The 19147-nt window shown below is 35.9% G+C and overlaps 3 protein-coding genes across 8 annotated transcripts in view; all 3 read right to left on the minus strand.

The window, feature by feature from the left end:
- LOC113106118 (otogelin-like) overlaps positions 1–3642 on the minus strand; it is a 46416-nt gene extending 42774 nt beyond the window's left edge. Inside the window, exons 1-3 of the mRNA XM_026267721.1 lie at positions 3394–3642; positions 2820–2877; positions 2338–2398 (exon numbers count right to left, since the gene is read on the minus strand). Of these exons, the coding sequence (XP_026123506.1) occupies positions 2338–2398; positions 2820–2877; positions 3394–3466 (192 nt within the window). The 5' untranslated portion in view covers positions 3467–3642. The remainder of the gene's footprint in view (positions 1–2337; positions 2399–2819; positions 2878–3393) is intronic.
- Positions 3643–4388: 746 nt separating this feature from the next.
- Positions 4389–7920, minus strand: LOC113106122 (solute carrier family 22 member 18-like). Its single transcript, XM_026267733.1, has 10 exons — positions 7825–7920; positions 7264–7361; positions 6971–7116; positions 6753–6885; positions 6468–6577; positions 6143–6253; positions 5775–5875; positions 5592–5693; positions 5328–5448; positions 4389–4985 (listed from the first exon to the last, which is right to left on the minus strand). The coding sequence occupies exons 1-10, from the start codon at positions 7918–7920 to the stop codon at positions 4801–4803; spliced, it is 1203 nt and encodes a 400-aa protein (XP_026123518.1). The 3' UTR covers positions 4389–4800.
- A 2310-nt stretch (positions 7921–10230) lies between these two features.
- LOC113106123 (receptor-type tyrosine-protein phosphatase eta-like) overlaps positions 10231–19147 on the minus strand; it is a 34497-nt gene continuing 25580 nt past the window's right edge. For 4 of the 6 annotated variants that reach the window (XM_026267735.1, XM_026267734.1, XM_026267739.1 and 1 more), the window contains 17 exons: positions 18842–19108; positions 17732–17986; positions 17222–17479; positions 16998–17141; positions 16573–16789; positions 16270–16388; positions 14650–14731; positions 14355–14402; positions 14224–14232; positions 13601–13688; positions 13261–13351; positions 13070–13143; positions 12857–12991; positions 12493–12609; positions 11716–11876; positions 11457–11592; positions 10231–11337 (listed from right to left, as the gene is read on the minus strand). In XM_026267735.1, coding sequence (XP_026123520.1) covers positions 11182–11337; positions 11457–11592; positions 11716–11876; positions 12493–12609; positions 12857–12991; positions 13070–13143; positions 13261–13351; positions 13601–13688; positions 14224–14232; positions 14355–14402; positions 14650–14731; positions 16270–16388; positions 16573–16789; positions 16998–17141; positions 17222–17479; positions 17732–17986; positions 18842–19108 — 2357 coding nt within the window. In that variant the 3' untranslated portion in view covers positions 10231–11181. The remainder of the gene's footprint in view (positions 11338–11456; positions 11593–11715; positions 11877–12492; positions 12610–12856; positions 12992–13069; positions 13144–13260; positions 13352–13600; positions 13689–14223; positions 14233–14354; positions 14403–14649; positions 14732–16269; positions 16389–16572; positions 16790–16997; positions 17142–17221; positions 17480–17731; positions 17987–18841; positions 19109–19147) is intronic. The other 2 variants (XM_026267737.1, XM_026267736.1) reach the window with 1 other exon arrangement.

Here is a 19147-nt window from a genome sequence, read left to right on the forward strand (position 1 = left end):
CACATAGTTCGTTTAACAGGGGGTTGTCCAGGGAGTAACTGAAAAGTTATTGCCATCCAAAGCTGAATTTCAGCTAAATATTCATTCTATATTCAAATGTATTATAAATGCATTGAGTGCACTTAAAATATAATGTGTATGACTCATTAAAATTTATTATTTAAATGCTCAATATGCAAGAATATTAGTATGCATAGAATGTTTTTTTTTTTTTTTTTTACAATATGTAACAGGGGCCCCTAGTCTGTAGCTCTACCCACCAAGTGGACCTTGGAAAGACCCCCGTATTAAAGTCTGTTCACAAGAAGGTTAACTATGAAGATTTTTATAACAATTACTATATTGGTGAAAACACCAGTGGATGATAACATTCTGCTGGACCACCTTAATGCAGGAAAGATAGGCTGATGATACATGGGGCATATTTTCGAGCAACTTTTTTTGAGCAATGTTGCTGAGGCACTTTCCCCTTGAGAAAGGGTAACAAATCTCTATCTGGATTGGTCGTGGGCCCTGTGTCTCACCTGGTTGCCTGTTGATGGGAACACTTCCCAAAGATGCCCAGCAACATTGCTCAAAAAGTTGTACAGTGTATCATCAGCCTAAATGGCTGTCAATGTTTTTTTTTCATTCATCTGCTGTGGGGAAAAAAATAAATAAAAAAATAAAAAAACATTCTGAAAGTGATTCCAATGTCCTTCATCAACAATATCCAAATATAGATGCGGCATGAATTCTGCTATTCTTTTAAATTTAGAAGGATTTTTAAAAGAAGATCTTTATAGTTACCAATATCGTATATGGTGAACGAGCCTTTAGAGTCAAAGAATAAATTGAACTGTCAAAAAGACATACCTGTAGGCCGAATTTTAACATAAAATACAAAGGCAGTGAGAATATTGTGTTACAAGTTTGTAATCCAAACTATTCGTTTGAATTAGTTGACTAATTAAGCTTAGGTGAAAAACGCAAAGTCTATCCTTCAACTACCTTAATTTGTTCTCATATAGGCTCAGATTAATTAAAACCTCCATGAACTAATTTATCTAGAGACCCAGAAGCCGGACGCCACAGGGCAATCTGAAATTCCGATCAAAGTCTTCATCTAATAATAAATCATTGTGCGCTTATACAGAGCCTGGAAGCATGTGCTGCATGCGCATAGCATGGATAAGAGTTTATTATTACCGCCGGAGGGGGTACATGAGAGCGATTAGCGATTCACTTCACTTCAGAAATAAATCATTTTCTTATCTGACCGAAACCGTCTCTATTCTGCCTGCATTTCCCCATCACACCTGATATCTGAGAGTTCAATAATTTTATGTAACTTACGAGGCTGCAAGGGAGATGTTTTCTGACATAATGAACGGGGCCAGTGTGTCCCGGTGAATAGCGGCTCTGGGGAACAGCTTCACCAATCCTGAGCGCCCAGCGGACACCTGAAACCGCTTTACTGCCTCCGAAATGACGGCTTTTGTCCCAAAGAGAGCTCAACAAATCCAGCACTGGGGGATGTGTTTTCAGTGTGCGAATTAAACAATGAATTTCAGGAGGGTCAGCTCCTTTTTAAAAAACTTCGCAAGGAATTTCTCAGGGCGCAATCTGTCGCGTTCGCCTTGTGCGTCTAAGACAATTAACCAAACGCAAAATACTTGAACAAAACAAACAAATGAACCAAAAACAAAAATTATATTATTTTGTATAAAGTCAAATGTAAAGTGCTCGAGCCTTATAGCTAGTTTATGTAGGCTACTAATAAAATTTACCCTGACATTCTAACATTTGTGGCCAGAACTAAAACGCTTGAAACCCCTGTAGAAATTAAAAGTAGCCCGCGCACGCTTGCATAATGGCCGTGCATAACCCGTTATTTTAAAGTCTTAATTAGGGGGTCAGGCTCTCAAATCCGTGCATAATTTGCACCTCCCTTTTTCTTCTTCAATTACTGAACACACGGCATCGCTAAAGACTGGTGTAATTGTTTTCAAATCATATGCTCTTGAAAATGTATTCTAATAAATGAGCAAGGGGAGAAATATTGAATTTTTATTGTCATTGTAATAATCATATTTAATAATTGTAATAGCCTATCACATACTAAAATGTAAACCGCATTCACTTTTAGCATATTCCACTTTAATTAGATCCTAATTTATTCAGGCAGGCTATTTTCACCAAAAATCTTTTTCAACAAACTCGACTTTCAAGCTCGCTTTTATCATAAATCAGGAAAAAACCTTGTTTTTCTGTAATGTTATGCATTTAACCTCATGGCATCGCATTTAGCGCAGGTTTCCCGTGCGCTCTCTCAATGCATCGCTTCAGCTCTCCTACCTGCTCCGTTTGGGAAGCGGGATCCCATTTCTCCAGCATTATCCTGCTGCTCTCGCTGCTGCTGGGACACACAGAGAACAAGGAGCGGTTTGTTCCTCACACACAGCTAATCAGCACTTGTGTTCGACAGAAAAACCAGAGACTCACAGGCGTTTCGACTGAGCTTTGTCGGCCTGTTTCACAACTGTTACAGACCTCAAGACCTTTCGTGTGATTTCATCAAACATGCGCAAAATTAGCGCTGGGTCAGGATGTCAGCATTTTAAAGATGCTTAAAATGTGCAAATAATGCTTACCATTACCAGTAGGTTATAACAGATAATAATAATAATAATAATAATAATAATAATAATAATAATAATAATAATAAATGATATAGGCAAATACATAAATATGCATAAAAAAAATGACGGACATCGGACAGACACATAAATAAGATAATATTAGGATAATACTCAGATAATATATAAGATAATACTCACTTTTCAAAATCATGCTGGTTTGTTAAATTCAGACTTTCAGCGCCCCACGTGATATGTGCTGAAAATAAACAATTTACAATCACATTAGTTTTTTTTTTCCACATAGGCCTAAAAATTACGCTTATTTATATATAATAACAATATATTTACATAATTATACATTATATTTAAAGTAAGCTTTTTAATACATTAAATTAAGACTCTTTTTATCTTAACCTATTTTTTTTTCTTAAAACAGAAATTAAGATAAGAAATGATTACCAGAACATCTTTTTTTTTTTTTTTACCTATCCATTCCTTAATTTCTTAAATTTCAGATATTTAAGCATATAGACCATTATCATTAGGCCTATATATATTTTTCCCAAAATGTTTATCTAGGCTAGAGCAATAAAACTTTTTCCTTGACAATAATATATAACTTAAATTTACAATTTAACTATCTAAATGGATTTTTCCTCTATATATATATATATATATATATATATATATATATATATATATATATATTTATATATATATAATGATAAATTAATCGGAAAAGAACACATCAGTTCATCGTCATGCTGCTTACCTTGATATATGAGGATAAAGAATAATAAATAGAGTAAAAAAAGTTTCTTTCCGGGAGTTAAAATAGGATCCATCCGTGACTCATGTGAATCACTTGAAATGGAATGCGATTCTCCCCTCAGTCTTCCACCGATGACTACCGACGCATATTCCCGTCCGACTGCAGCTGCTCCTCGCGCGCATCTCAGGTGCGGAGGATAACACGCGCGTCTCGCCCGTCATTAGCATAATATATGCTAATGATCAGCACTGGTGCATACCCACAACTACAGGGAGAGAGAGAGAAAGAGAGAGAGAGAAAGAAATGGAGGCTCAGCTGCAAGAAGAAACAGTTCTATTTGTATATATATATTTTTTTTTTTCTATTTTTCTATAATATTTCTTTTTTCATGACACGGTGAAAATAAAAATCATTATGATCCAAGTGCTGATGAGTCCTGAGAAGTAGTTAATGAAGGTTTTCCTAAATAAATAAATAAATAATTAAATAAAAATTCTCATTTACTCATGCTCATGTTGTGACAAAACAGTTAAACTTCATTTCTACTGGAACACAAGAGAATAATTTAGGAACTTGGAAGAATTGGAAGTGATCATTTACTTTAATTGGCTAACTTATATGAAAAGAAATGCAACAAAAGTGAATGGTAACTGAGGTGGTCAGTGCATTCTTTTTGACTTCTGACTAATAAAGAATATTCTTGGTATCAGTGATGTGAACATACAGTAATATGCAGCTGGACTAACACACACGTGCTGTGAAGATAAACATGAAAAAGGGTGGACAGATTTCCCTCAAGATGTGAAAAGGGGTGCTGTCTAGCATTATAATAGTGTCACAAAATAAAATGTGCACATTTAATCTCACAGTCTGTGTGACTTTGAAGAACCTAGCAGGAGTTGGAGAGCAGACAAACAAAATAAATATGGAGAAACAATGAAAACAACAACAAATTATAACAGCTATTAGCTTATATTCATTTAAGGAGTTTCAGATACAAAATTATGGATTTTTTATTTTGTTCTTTTTCCATGACATCTTACAACATCATTATAATGAATACTAGCTGTATAATATATAGTTGTTAAAACTAGACTATAATGCCACACAGATAAAAGCATACTGCACTTCTTTTTTTGTGCTGACCTAGACATTCACATGCCAGCTCCTTTTTAATGATAAAAATGATCCTGAGCTAACTTGTGCAATAAAGTGTAATTTGACAGTAACATAGGATATTTTGAATGTCTGTGGTATTAACAAAATATATCATCTGGGTTATTTGTGACCAAGTCCTTTCCCAGTGTGTGAGGAGGTAAGTTAAATGCCATGGTTTGTTGTAAACAGCCCTCTCTCACACAATGTGGCCATGAACAGGACAGTCATAAACAACCTCTTTCACAATTTCTATGGCCTGTTTGGCTGTGAGCGCCCTCCAGTGGTTAGCAGAAAGCTAAAGACAGCAGCATTAATGATGCACTGGATGTATCCGAAAGATGGCACACCATATGCTTCATAGAGGAATCCTCCAATGGTTGGGCCAACAGTTCGTAAAAGAGACTGCACCGATGCACACAGACCCAGCATGGTTCCTGAACACACCAAACAAACAATGCACACAGCGTTTGATTTCTTCTCTCTTTCAAAGTGCTTTATATAGACCAAATTATATTTAATGACAACAGTGCAAGCCAGTTTTATTGAAGAAAATATTCTTAATATAAACATGTTAAGGATAAATTAATAAAATAATATTTGTATTATTCTAACAAAAAACTATTGTCCCAATTTTTACATACATTCTTACTATATTATGAAAACATTTGCATGGGAAATGATTCATCAGATATTGTGCAAAATGTACATCCATAAGTATGTATATCATGTTCATGCACAAGGGCTTGTTCAGTCTAGCATGTGTGTTTGTGGATTACCTGTGTCAGATGGAGACACACTCTTGGTCAACATGCTGTCTGTGATGACGTTGAAGACACTTAGAGAAAACATCATGGGTATCACGATTAAACAAAAATGAAACACGTTGGTCATCATAGCCTGAAAAAACACACAAAACACACATATATTTAACATACACACAATGAGACCAGTCACATAATCCAGCTTCCATGTTTAATTTACACAACTGTTATGCATTTAATTTGAAACAAAAAATGAACTTGTTTGCAATATCATCTTACCTGTGCAAGGCCCACTAAACTGGATATCCCAACAGAGAGCACCAGTAAAGAAGACTCTGAAAATCTAGACGTAAGACGCCCAATTACAGCACCTTGGATCACCTTAAACAGTAAGACACCAGTGTCACTTACTGCCTCAGCACAGCTGAGCTTCAATCCAGAACTATTTATATGTGTTTATACCATTTGTACTATGCCAAAGTAAGCCATCAGATAGCCATTCTGCTCTGCCTTCAGTTGGAAGAAGTTTATGGCAATGATGGAGAACATAACTTGAAATATACCTATATGCAATAAAAACAACAAATAAATGTCTGTTGTTTCTCTGAAAGATTTGAAAGTTTTGACATCCTAATAAAAAAGTAGCAGGTCATTTAAAAAAAAAAAAAAACATATTGCATGCATTAACTAATCATTCAAAATCATATTAATAACATGCATTTAGAAGATAATTGGTGAATTTTCATTTCAGGTCCACTTTAAATTTGTTTCCAATTTAGGGGTGTTTCAGTATGTTTAAAATCACAAATGCTAATAGTTAAAATGTTCACCTGATGGCAATCCAGAAATAATCTTCACTGTGAAAGTCTTTGGAACACCTGGAAATTTCATCAGCCTTGTGATCTCTCCCAGATTAAACACAGAACTTGATGAACCCTTCTCTAAACAAACATAACAATCATAATAATCATTATATTTTTTATGGAAATTTTTTTTTTTTAGTAATACATAAAACAGATATATACAAACTCCATTTAACAATATACAATAATCTGATTCTTAATATAAGACTTTTATACAATAAAGTTACAAATGGCTACTGGAAGAGCATTCCTTCTGTGTCTAGCTGAGCTGTGTGTTTGTTTATGCCCATACTGTTACTCTCCGGCACGGTGTGTATTTTGGTCTGTTTAGGGATGAAGTTCAACACCAACAGCAAAGAAACCAAACTTCCGACAGCTGCAAAAGATGCTGCAAACTTTTCCCTGTAAACCACACAAAAACACATATGACCAATGGCACTTGTCAGCACTGATCTAGAAAAACAATCCTGTTTTACTAGATCAGTGCTGCTTTCATTTTATCTTGATTTCTGAGGATCATGTGTGACTGAAGACTAGAGTAATTCCAGCATAGTGTAGGTGGTGTAGTGTGTCCTACCCATAGCGTGTGCTGAGGGTCCCACCCAGTGATGATCCTGCGATCATGCCTACGCCAAAGCAGAGGCCGAGTTTCCCAAGAGCTTCTGCTCGCTTCTCATTCTCTGGCAGATCTGCTACCACCATTTGAGCTCCTACACACAAATACAAATGCACTCACGTACCTGTATACTGTGTGTTCGAGTAAGGTATATGTAAGAGTGTAGAAGCATGTGTTGCCTGGCAGTGCGTGCATAAAAACAGCAGGTAGTTTATGCACAAAAAGCATAAAAGTGTTGTCTGCCACCGCCAACAGTAAGAAATAAACCACTGATGCCAAGCAAGACACAGAGAGAGCTGCACGTGCTCCGAACACATCTGCAAACCTGAAAACAGACAAGACACACCTATAGTTTAAGCCTATAACTAAAGTAAGACATTACATAAACAAGTCATTTTCATTAGGCACACATAGTTACAGACATTTTTCCTATTTCCAAACCCATCAGACAGAGATGAGTTTGAATGCTTACCTTCCATAAATAGGGCCTCCAAGCAACTGAATCACTCCAACTGTGGTCTGCAGATACCCAAACCAAATAGTATCGAACCCGAGCCTCCTCGCCAAATACTGTTCCACAGAAGAAAAAACTGAACAGTCAAGACAATCCATCCATTATAAGAGTTTTATTTCTGTCCGATTATCTGAGAGCCTGGAATAGACTAGAACGGGCAAACAACATGGCCAGCTTTAATCTGCTGTAGCCTATATTACATTTACCAGCTGTGAAGAATGAAGAATATCACAAACATGTAATGCAGATGAATAATAATTCATATTTACTCTTACTCTCTCTCTCTCTATATATATACACGTGTGTGTGTGTGTATGTGTGATATTGTGCATCTATTAATTTATAATATAAGTAATATTAAAAATATAAGTGTAAATATAAATGGTTCACATTATCAAATAGTTTGTTTACTAAATGTGGGAACATAGCCAAAACCCCTGCAGATATAAATTCCAGGGCTCAGCAAAAATCGATTCAAATGTGCTTTTATTTAACATCTGATCTCAAATGAAGACGAACCGGTGTTATGGAGAACTGGAGGAAGAGCCAGGTGATGTCCAGAGCTGCGATGAGGTAGGTGATGTGAATCACTTTCTGCTTCGCAGCCGGCTCCATGACTCAAATAGCTGTATCAGATCTCAGTTTTGGGCTTTTACTCCCCGATAGTTCTCCTTCCGCACGATCTGCTCCTTAAACAGGGAAATTAAGAGCTTCCGCTGAAACGCCGACGAATATACTGGTACACACTTTACGGCTTTATCCCGCGGTAGCAGCGGTGACAAAGCATAATTCAATGTGAGGGAAAGGTTAAACCCAGAAACGCGCAAAACTGAACTTCAACCTGACCTCAAACTATCAACAGGTTTCAGTTTCGCCGACGCTCTGCTCACTGCGGTGGGAAAGAAGGGTTTAAACGATTTTAAATAGAAAATATAAATACTATTATTATTTATAGAGGTAATCATTTATACAAAGATATAAACATCTGCTGTCGTTTCATCTCCGCACAAGACCACGGATCATTTAAATTGGTAGCCGACCACACGTACAAATATGTAACCGGATGGGTTGTAAGTGTGAAGCGTATGAAGGTGTCTAATGTGCTAAAATAAAACCATTATAACATAGTCCTCGCCATTTTTGTTGTGGATAATGCAAATCGAGGAAATTCCTCTTCCTTTCTGTGTCGTAAACACTGCGGAGGCGTGACTAGGTTAGCCGTCAACTGACTAAAGCCTAAAAGAATTGCAGATGAACTATGGCAAGCCGTGTTAACATTTAATCTATAAACCGTACTTGTTCTAATTAGTGCTTATTCTTTAAATTCTAGTATATTTTTTAGTTACTAGTACTTATTCATTAGACACTAGTACTTATTTTTTTATATTAGGTACTTATTTATTAGGACCTAGTACTTATTCATAGTACTTGCTCATTACATACTAGTATAATTTATCTATCCAAACTCATTATCTCAGAAAACTAGAATATTACTTAAGACCAATACAAAGAAAGGATTTTTAGAAATTTTGGCCAACTAAAAAGTATGAAAATGAAAAGTTTGAGCATGTACAGCACTCAATACTTAGTTGGGGCTCCTTTTGCCTGAATTACTGTAGCAATGCGGCGTGGCATGGAGTCGATCAGTCTGTGGCACTGCTCTGGTGATATGAGAGCCCAGGTTGCTCTGATAGTGGCCTTCAGCTCTTCTGCATTGTTGAGTCTGGCATATCACATCTTCCTCTTCACAATACCCCATAGATTTTCTATTGGGTTAAGGTCAGGTGAGTTTCTGGCCAATTAAGAACAGAGACACCATGGTCTTTAAACCAGGTACTGGTAGCTTTGGCACTGTGTGCAGGTGCTAAGTCCTGTTGGAAAATGAAATCTGCATCTCCATAAAGTTGGTAAGCAGCAGGAAGCATGAAGTGCTCTAAAACTTCCTGGTATAAGGCTGCGTTGACCTTGGACCTCAGAAAACACAGTGGACCAACACCAGCAGATGACATGGGAGCCCAAACCATCACTGACTGTGGAAACTTTACACTGGACCTCAAGCAATGTGGATTGTGCCTCTCCTCTCTTCCTCCAGACTCTGGGACCCTGAAATTTACTTTCACCAGAGAACATAACTGACCACTCGGCAGCAGTCCAGTCCTTTTTGTCTTTAGCCCAGGGGAGCGCTTTTGACGCTGTCTTTTGTTCAAGAGTGGCTTGACACAAGGAATGCAACAGCTGAAACCCATGTCTTGCATACGTCTGTACGTAGTGGTTCTTTAAGCACTGACTCCAGCTGCAGTCCACTCTGTCAATCTACCCCACATTTTTGAATGAGTTTTGTTTCATAATCCTCTACAGGGGTATGGTTATTACTATTGCTTGTACACATTTTTCTACCACATCTTTTCCTTCCTTCACCTCTCTATTAATGTGCTTGGACACTTTTGTGTCTTGCCCTCCTTGTGCAAGGTGTCATTGAACTAGACTGAGAGACCATTTGCAGGTGTTTTGAGTTAATTAGCTGATTAGAGTGTGGCACAAGGTGTCTTCAATATTGAACCTTTTAACAATATTCAAGTTCTCTGAAATACTGAATTTGGGATTTTCCTTAGATGTCAGTTATAATCATCAAAATTAAAAGAAATAAACATTTGAAATGTATCAGTCTGTGTGTAATAAATTAATATAATATACAAGTTTCACTTTTTTTGAATGGAATTAGTGAAATAAATCAACTTTTTGATCATATTCGAATTATATAACCAGCGCCTGTAGATACTAGTACTTATTGATTAGTAGTAGTTATTTCAATAGTGACTAGTAACTATAATGTTGTTACTAGTGACAAATGTACATTTTTTGCAATTGAAGGCCATTTAGTCATTTAGTCCCCAATTCCCACCCAGACAGAAATGACCACAGTAGTGTGTAATAAAGTGCAGTTTTTTAATCTCATTATAATATAAAGTTCATCTGTGTGGTTCTCTATCATGACCAGCAGAGTATCATTAAACGATTTTTAAAAAATCTGTGCAGAAAATTGCAGATTAAAACCACACAAAGCAAAAAGTCCCTGGAACACTTTGTGGAAAAAAATTGTTTGAAAGTTCAGTCTGAACAACATATATTATGTACAAATATAACCATTTAAGTGCACAATCATGATACAGAGTCACACTCTGTAAAAAAAAGTTTTGTAATAAATTATCAGTAGACATAACTGACCTCATTCTAAAAGGAAAACAAAAACATGTACAATACAGGAATAGACAGGTCAGCATGTATCTTTACTGAAAATAAGCATTCACTGCTAATGTATTGTCCTTATGGTCAACCTTTGGCCCATGACATCTGGAAATAATAGATTTATTAAAGCCACAGACCTGAGAAAAGCAACCTGGCACAACAGCTCCGACATAACATACAGAAAATCTCTTAATGGATAATGTCACTGCACATACCAAGGTTAGTTGTTATGTTAAATCAAGGAAATGTGTTTTGAAAACCCATCTTGTCTTTAATAATGCTGCAGTGATATAGCAACGTACCATGTGACATGTTCACATGTCTATATTTCTATTCATTTCACTTGTAGTCTATGTCTGAGGAAATGCCATTTTTGTAATGTTGAATGTACTTGAAAAATTATCAGATTTATTCTATGAAAATTCTCACAAAACATCCCTGCAACTACATTTCTGTATCTGATAAAAAATTAAGAAAATTGTAAAATATTTCTGCATACTTTTATACCTTTATAAACAAAGTTCTTAATAAATACATTGTTGTATTTTCCTCTTTAAATAAAACTCAGTTTAAAAAAATAAAAGAGAAAAGTTTTTTTTACAGAGGTGCAGCAAATTATAAGGTAGACAGTCAGGCATTATGGTAGCCATTTTTGTCTTTTTTTAAGGGTTCAAAGTTCTCATAAATATTGAGTGCAGCTGTGTTCTGGTAGATCAAGTCTACATTGTTTCCAGTCCGAGACTTGATGATGTCCATTGCACACTGGTTAAGAAACACATACTGATCCTGCAAAAGCAGAGAATGTAAAGGACTGCACTGTTAGAGAATAAAAATGTCCATTATGGCTTACAAATCATAAGAGCATATATTACATATATAATCTCAAAAGCTGGTAATGAATGTACCTCTGTTTGAACCATGAGTGGTCTGTGCATGCGTAAATCATGGATGATCCCATATACGTCTACTACACCATCCTGCTCAATCTGAAAGATTAACCGATCAATGGCAATCAAGGTTCCCGTGCGCCCCACACCAGCACTGTAATATGAAAACAAAAAATCTGATGAAAAATGACATTTTTCTTTGTGGGAGTATAATAAAATGTTGTTGAATAGATCGGTTTGTATAAACTGAAGAAGAGTTCAGGAACTGTTGAAGTACCTGCAGTGTACAAGTGTAGGTGAATGTCTTGAGTACTGGTCCATGTGCTCTCGGACCAGGTGTCTGAAGTTGATGAGAAGCTCAGTGGTCTCAGGAACTCCATGGTCTGGCCACGCAGTGAAATGGAAGTGACGGACTGATCGAGACTCTGCTGTTTTCGTCTGTTATGACAGGAATCATTTTTTGACACATTGCAAACATATTACCAAAAAGATCATTCTGACTGACTAATATATATATATATATATATATATATATATATATATATATATATATATATGAATTATATAATTTAAATCAAATGTATAATAATTTCCTAGCCTAAATAATGCGTATAAATAAAATGCATAAATACAAAAAGTATGGGCACAAATGCAGTAAAAAAAAAAATAAAAAAAACACAGAAGTGCTATTTATTACGGTTGAGGTAAGTTCCTATTTTTAGTCATGATTTAGCTTCTCTAATCTTTTTGTATTCAGCCTATTTGTTTTATTTATTATACAATTTAACAAAAGCAATTAAGGCCTCTAACACTAGCTTGCTCTATTCTTTTTCTATTCTATCGGTTTTCCTTTTATTTATTATATACAGTAATAAACTTCTAACTGAGACTTGTTATAACACTTGTATATCATTGCTCTTATGCTGATTTGGATTGCTTCCATTGTCCTCATTTGTAAGTCACTTTGGATAAAAGCATCTGCTAAATGACTAAAATGTAATATATGGGGTATTTAAATGTCAGTTCAAATGTTCAAATATTAATATAGACTTACATTTTTCACTTCAAAGTCACGTAAAGTCCAGTCTTCCAATGGAACCTCTGAAATATTAATCACTGTCAGATTGTCATAACGTTTGGTCTCTGCTGGCCAGTATTCTTCACATTTTACCTGAGGGACAAAAGATTGTGGCAGAATTCATATATGCTCATTATTTAAATACCTGAGACGAGGCATTACAAATGATATTAAAATGCTGAATGAGGATGTGAACACTGAATATGTAGTGATCAAGTGATTTTGGCTTTTAAAGCCTTATATGTAGCATCATCTGACAATAAAATGAACTAAAACATAAGGAATGAAGGCACTAACAAGTGAGATCACAGAGAAAGTGAAGCATGAGTGTATACTGTACCCGTCCTTGCTCATTGCATTTAGTGAGCATGACAATAGTGTGGACATTTTTCTCCCAGATCAGTCTCCAGAAGTCATTGACCGTGCAGGGCAGTGGCCCTTGGGCTGCGATAAACTCCTTCTTTGAAGTGTAACCCTGGAAATATCACACAGTTAGTGTGACAATAGTTTAAAGAGCTAAATGTCATCTTTTTGTAGTTTTCCCCTTTCCTACCGGCATGTAGCTGGCATTGATGTAGTCATCAAATGAGCTGCTGAGCACAGAGAGCTTGACACGAGATGAATCATCTGTCAAGAACACATTAATTATTATGAATATGGGTAACATGTCTAGAACAGAGTGGAGGAAACTCAGTGTTGTGTAACTTCACAAAGGGAAACACTTGTGAGTCCTGCGGCTCTTACATGGCAGCACGTTGTTATAACGATTCTTGGCTTTGTTTTCAGGGGCCTGAGCAACAGTCTTCGGCTGATTTATCCCAACTGGCCTTAGATCCTAAAAACACAAATACATACGTTTAGTTAAATCTTTCTATTGATTTGATTTACATCAAAAATACACCTGTAATAAAGCATTTGTTTCTCTGTCAATAAGTCAAGAAGATACATAAGTGTATGTCACATATTTATGAATGAAGAGGAACACAACACAGTCAGAATCTAGTCAAAATACTTGCGATACCAAATATTATTTCGAGTTTATCAGTTGTAATATAATATACAGAGAAGCCAAAGATATAATCACCTCAAATTCTTCAGCAAATCCACAAAAGGAGTCAGCTCTTTGCCGCCTATAGTAAGCCTCATAATCCTCCACATTTATTGGATTACTCCTATGACACCATTAAAAAACCCATGAAAAAAATATATGTATTTTAACTATACAGTAAACCACATACAATTGTATTCATTAAATATTCAGTAGCATAATGCGAGTAAAATGATAAACATACACTTTACAGAAAAAGGGTAAGGTTTCATTTGTCAATGTTAATTACACTAGTTAAACTGCACTTATAATGGATGAACAATACTTGTTAATGTGTAGAAACTAAGCATTTACCAATCAAAAGTTGTATCCGTTAACACTGCAGACTAACATGAACATGAAAAAGTTAAGAAATACTTAAACAATTTATTGTTAATTGTTAGTACCTGTTAGGTAATTCATTAAATATTGTTAAAAAAAATGAGACCTTATTGTGGCTTTGTTCTGGGATATCATTATTTTTACTATGAGACAATATTTCATGTTCCTTTCCATTTCATGAATCATTTTTATTTAAGCTACAGTGTATGTAGTCATAATTTTCTGTCACATCATAAATGCGTATGAAAATTTGTGTGAACAAACGTATGGTTACTTACACTTTGTTTCTGTAAGAAAACAAAAGAAAACAAAAAAGTAAAAGGTTACTTTTCACAGCTCAATGTTAATTCATTCTATTGTTTCTTTCAAATGTGTTGCAATGCTGTTTTGAGGAGACCAGTATACTAACCTTAAAGAGTGGATAGGAACACTAGTAGAGTCATCTTTGTTTTGCTTCCTGTGATATTGAGAGCACAAATGTAATTATCTAGTTGCCACTTTCTATTAATACTTAAAAAACAGAACTGAGGAACATTCTGGAAACAAGAAATGCATATCTTTACACACCTAAATTAGAGTAGTAAAACGGTGGGGACACAATGATAATCTTAAATCCTCTAAATCTAGCATCTCTATCACTAAATCAAACAATTCAAACACTCCAAACATCAAGAATCATGTATGAAATCTGTAAAATGTCTTACCCTCTACAAACCACAACCACGATGAGGATTAGAATAAGAAGAGCAGCTAAACTGGCTCCTGCAGCTGCTGCTCCAATTACCACTGACAGATGGAGAAAGAATAAAGTTAACGCTGAAATTATTGATAGAATTCATGTATACACTCTAGAAATGCAGATATAATTGCTGGTGATTAGGTATACTGTACATAGGTCAGATGCACTCGTTAGAAATAAGTCTAGGATAAGTCAAAGCATCCAAATGATGAGTTATTGTAATAAAGTCAATAAAAGTGTTGTTCTCAACAATACAAGATTTTTAATGCTAAAAACAACAACAACTCTGACAATGCCAACTGTAATCTCATCTAAATGTCTTTTACATTTGATTTAAAAGTATGCTTTTGAATAATTCTGTATTTGAAACACATCAATAAAACTCATTTGACATGTTAATTTGAAAACCCCAGTCCCATTATGTTAAAGGGGGATTGAAATGCTATTTCATGCATACTGAGTTTTTTACACTGTTAAAGAGTTGGAATCTAAACATGGACAAAGTTTCAAAAATTAAGTTGTACGTTTGAAGGAGTATTTTTGTTCCAAAAAAACCTCTTCCGGTTTGTCACAAGTTTCGGAAAGTTTTTTTCGAGTATGGCCCTGTGTGAGATTAGATGGAGCGGAATTTCCTTATATGGGTGCTAAGCGCACTTCTCCCGGAAGAGCGCGCGCTCCCGTAGAGCAGAGCCGAGACATTCACTGATCAGAGCGAGAGCGAATTGTCAAAAAAGAAGTGTGTTTTTGGTTGCCAGGGCAAGACAACCCTGCACAGATTACCAAAAGAGAAACAGCATTAAGGGACCAGTGGACGGAGTTTATTTTTACAGAGCATCAGAGAAGTTGTGCAAGTGTTTGTTCCTTGCATTTCGAGGATGCTTGTTTTACAAACAATGCCCAGTTTGACGCCGGATTTGCACATCGTTTATTTCTTAAGGATAATGCAGTCCCAACGAAAAAGGGTCACGATCGTGTGTTGGAACTGCAGGCGGTGAGTAAAACTGCTTCAAATATCTCTGTGTTGTTAACTTAGCTATCAGCGCGTAAGCACATCAAGTAAACAACATGCGATGTTGACATCAAACTGCACTTTCCACATGTACAGCTTAAAAAAAAGAAGAAGACATAAAGTGGAACTTAGTAATTTTCCAAAAACGCTAAACAAATATATACAGTTTCAGTACATACCACATGTATGTTGCTGATGCTGCTCTTGTTAAATTGCAGCCTCTGGATCTGATTCTGGATCATAAATATATGCTCAATCTGACTGTTAGCCATGGTTTGTTTTGATTGGTTTTGTCCTTACGGTGTCACAGCTTCCAAACGCTCTCAACACAAAATCCTACTGGCGCTTGTGATTCTTTAGCTCCGCCCACACGTCACGCCTCCAGCCGGTCGTTTTTTTCCGGGAAAAATCGGTACAGACTATCTTTCTCTTATAAATATAATAAAACTAAAGACTTTTTGGAGTTATGAAGGATGCAGTACTACTCTATAGGTACTCAAGATTAACAGGATATTGAGTGAAAACGAGCATTTCACCCCCCCTTTAAATATTGAGAGAAAGTGTCCCAGTCTTTACCTGGATTCTCCGGTAGTTCGACGGGACTTTGGTAAAACTCTGATATGGAGTAGTATGAATTAGAAACATCCACTAAATTGTTATTTCTCTCCAGACGAGTGAAAGCAATGACAGCAAAACTGCAAGAAAGCCAAACACATAGCATCATAATGCAGCTAATGGAGCTGTGAAAGGCAACATTAGGAACAAAGAGCAGTAGTTCGGTTTAATTTAGTGATGGAGATAACCATTACATTGTTAGAATGGTTTCTAATGTATGAAGCAGTGAAGTTAGTTCAAAGTTTGGGAAGTATATTGACTTACTTGTAAGTGCCTTTTGCATTTAGTTCTCCATTTCTGTAACCTTTCCACTCGGATCCATCTCCAATGATGACCGTTTGTGTCTGTACATTTGTAAACTCTGTTTGACCCTTCTCCCTGATAACAGCCAGGAATGTGCGGCACCGCTTTGCTTTCCAGTCCTCGTAGGTGTTCAACAGGCATTGACCATCGAACTTCTTATTCTTGTCCAAGCAATCTGCTGAAAGAAAAAACTAATATTTTACAATCCAAAATCCTCCTCTTTTGTTAAAAAAATTATATACATTTACCAACCCAAACATTTTAATGGTACAGTAAATTATCAGTTATTAAAGAGACTAATGGAGAGCCATTTTGCAGAGTAAAATGTTACAAATACAAATCAATGAATTCAAAGAACATAAAAGTCTCAGGTTTATTCAACATACCAGTAGTACCGGAGTAGACAAGCACACCATAATAGAGCACAGGACCGTTTGAGTCATCAAAGATGTCCGACCGAAGAGTCAAAGTAAACTTGTTGTATTTTTGCTCTGATACACTCACTGTTGCTATTTTAGGTACAACAGGTTCTACAAACACAAACAAACAAGAAATATGTGATATGCACCCACACATAAACACATAATACAAAAGAAGTAACTTTACTTACTTGTGATTCCAGTGCTACAGTTGATCGATTCTGCAGTACTTTTTTTCCCACAACCAACTGTCCAGAGCATGACTTCGTACAGAGTGTTGTACTGAAGTTCAGTGAAGTTGTAGGATAGTTCGAAGGTCTTGTTTGTGTCGGAGTTCAGCTTCAATTCAAAGCCTTGGTTATTACCAGGAGGACGGCTCCATGAGACACGAAGCATTGCTGAGGTTAAATTAGGACCCACACACTTCACATCCTTCACTGGAGCTGCATCTGCACACGGTAAAACACACCCAAGACAATATTATTTGACCTTTATTTCAACCAAGACATAAGACAACAGACTAAAGAGTTTCATGATTGTTGTATCAGCATTTTAAAGTAGATTTGTCTCTGCGCGCTGGAAAACTACACAATTACAGCACAGGAAAAAAATAATCATTCTGCGCTGAATGCTGGAAATTGCTTTTTTCAACCAGTTCTGCTTTAAAACTATGTTTAACAGTATATAGTGTTTGTACTAACCTGTGCATGCTTGCCTCCACACAGCTTCTCCTTCTGTGTTGTCAGAAGTGCTGCTCTGGACACTGATGTTATACCGTGTTGAAGGCATCAGACTTTCTATGGTCATGCTGTTATTTAGGGTGGTCGTGTTTTTCTCTTCCTTCTCAGTGTACACTCTTACTACATATTTTGGGACCCCTTCCACTTTTATCCAATTTACAGAAATGCTATTTATTGTTGTGGAACCAACTTGTAGGTTTTGGACAGGATCAGGCTCTGAAAACAGATGAGGGGAGAAGGATGAAGACTTCAGAGGAGAGGAAAGCCCTTCCCAACTGCATAAAACATCATGATTTTTTGATAATGGAACTAAAATTATTTACTGAGAAACCAGTGGTAGGGACTACTTTTTAAACACATTTTGGAGCTTGATAGATCGAGTCCTCCAGTCCTCTCATTATATAAAAGAAAGGATTTATTTTCTTAATTCATCTTTTGTGTTCCATTAAAGAAATAATAGAAGTGATGACAAAGTAAAAGATAACTGAAATTTTTAATCTGTGAATGAACTACTCCCTTTTATTCGTCCTTTTAGGATCTGTGTACTTGCAAAATGCAGAAATATTCCATACACTATGGTTTAAAAGTTTGAGGTTTTTAAATTTAGTTAGTAAATTTATAAAATAAATATTTTATAATCGCCAAGGCTGCATAAATTTGTTAAAAAACACAGTAATATTCTGAAATATTATATTAAATATTATAAATAAATAATAACAGTTAAATAACAGATGTCTATTTTAATACATTTTGAAATGCAATCTATATGTGACAGCAAATTTCAGCAGCCATTACGCCGGCCTTCAGTGTCACATGATCCTTCAGAAATTATTATAATGTTCTGCTTTACTTCAAGGATTTCTTCTTATTTAACTGTTGAAAACACATTTTATTTGCCAGAATTCTTTGATGAACAGAAATTTAAGAAATTTGAACATTTCAATGTGCCCAGTTCTGTTGGACCCATAAATATAAAAAAAATGTTTTAACCATAAAATGTGTACAGTATATCTTGAACTATTATTTCAATGGAACTGATCGGTTCTGTATTTTTGAAAGTGCAGAACTTACTGGTGGTTACATAAACTCTGACAGAGTCACTCTGGAAACCCATCGGGCCTACAGCAGCCACAGAAACATTATAGGATGTTCCAGATCGCAAGCCGTCCAAAAGGAAAGTGTTGTTAGGAGTGAGATATTGACTGGTATTATAGCTGGGCGAGTAGGTCAGGCTGTACTTGAAGCTGCCAGCTGTCATGCTCTCAGCTTCATCCCATCGAAACAACAATGAATGACTGCTCTTCAACAAAATCTTCATCTCTCCTGGTCTGTTTGGGTCTGCAACACAATTAAAATCTTTAAACACTACGGCCCTCT

The sequence above is a fragment of the Carassius auratus genome, chromosome 7 (assembly GCF_003368295.1).
Source record: "Carassius auratus strain Wakin chromosome 7, ASM336829v1, whole genome shotgun sequence".
In the NCBI taxonomy this organism is placed as follows: Eukaryota; Metazoa; Chordata; class Actinopteri; order Cypriniformes; family Cyprinidae; genus Carassius; species Carassius auratus.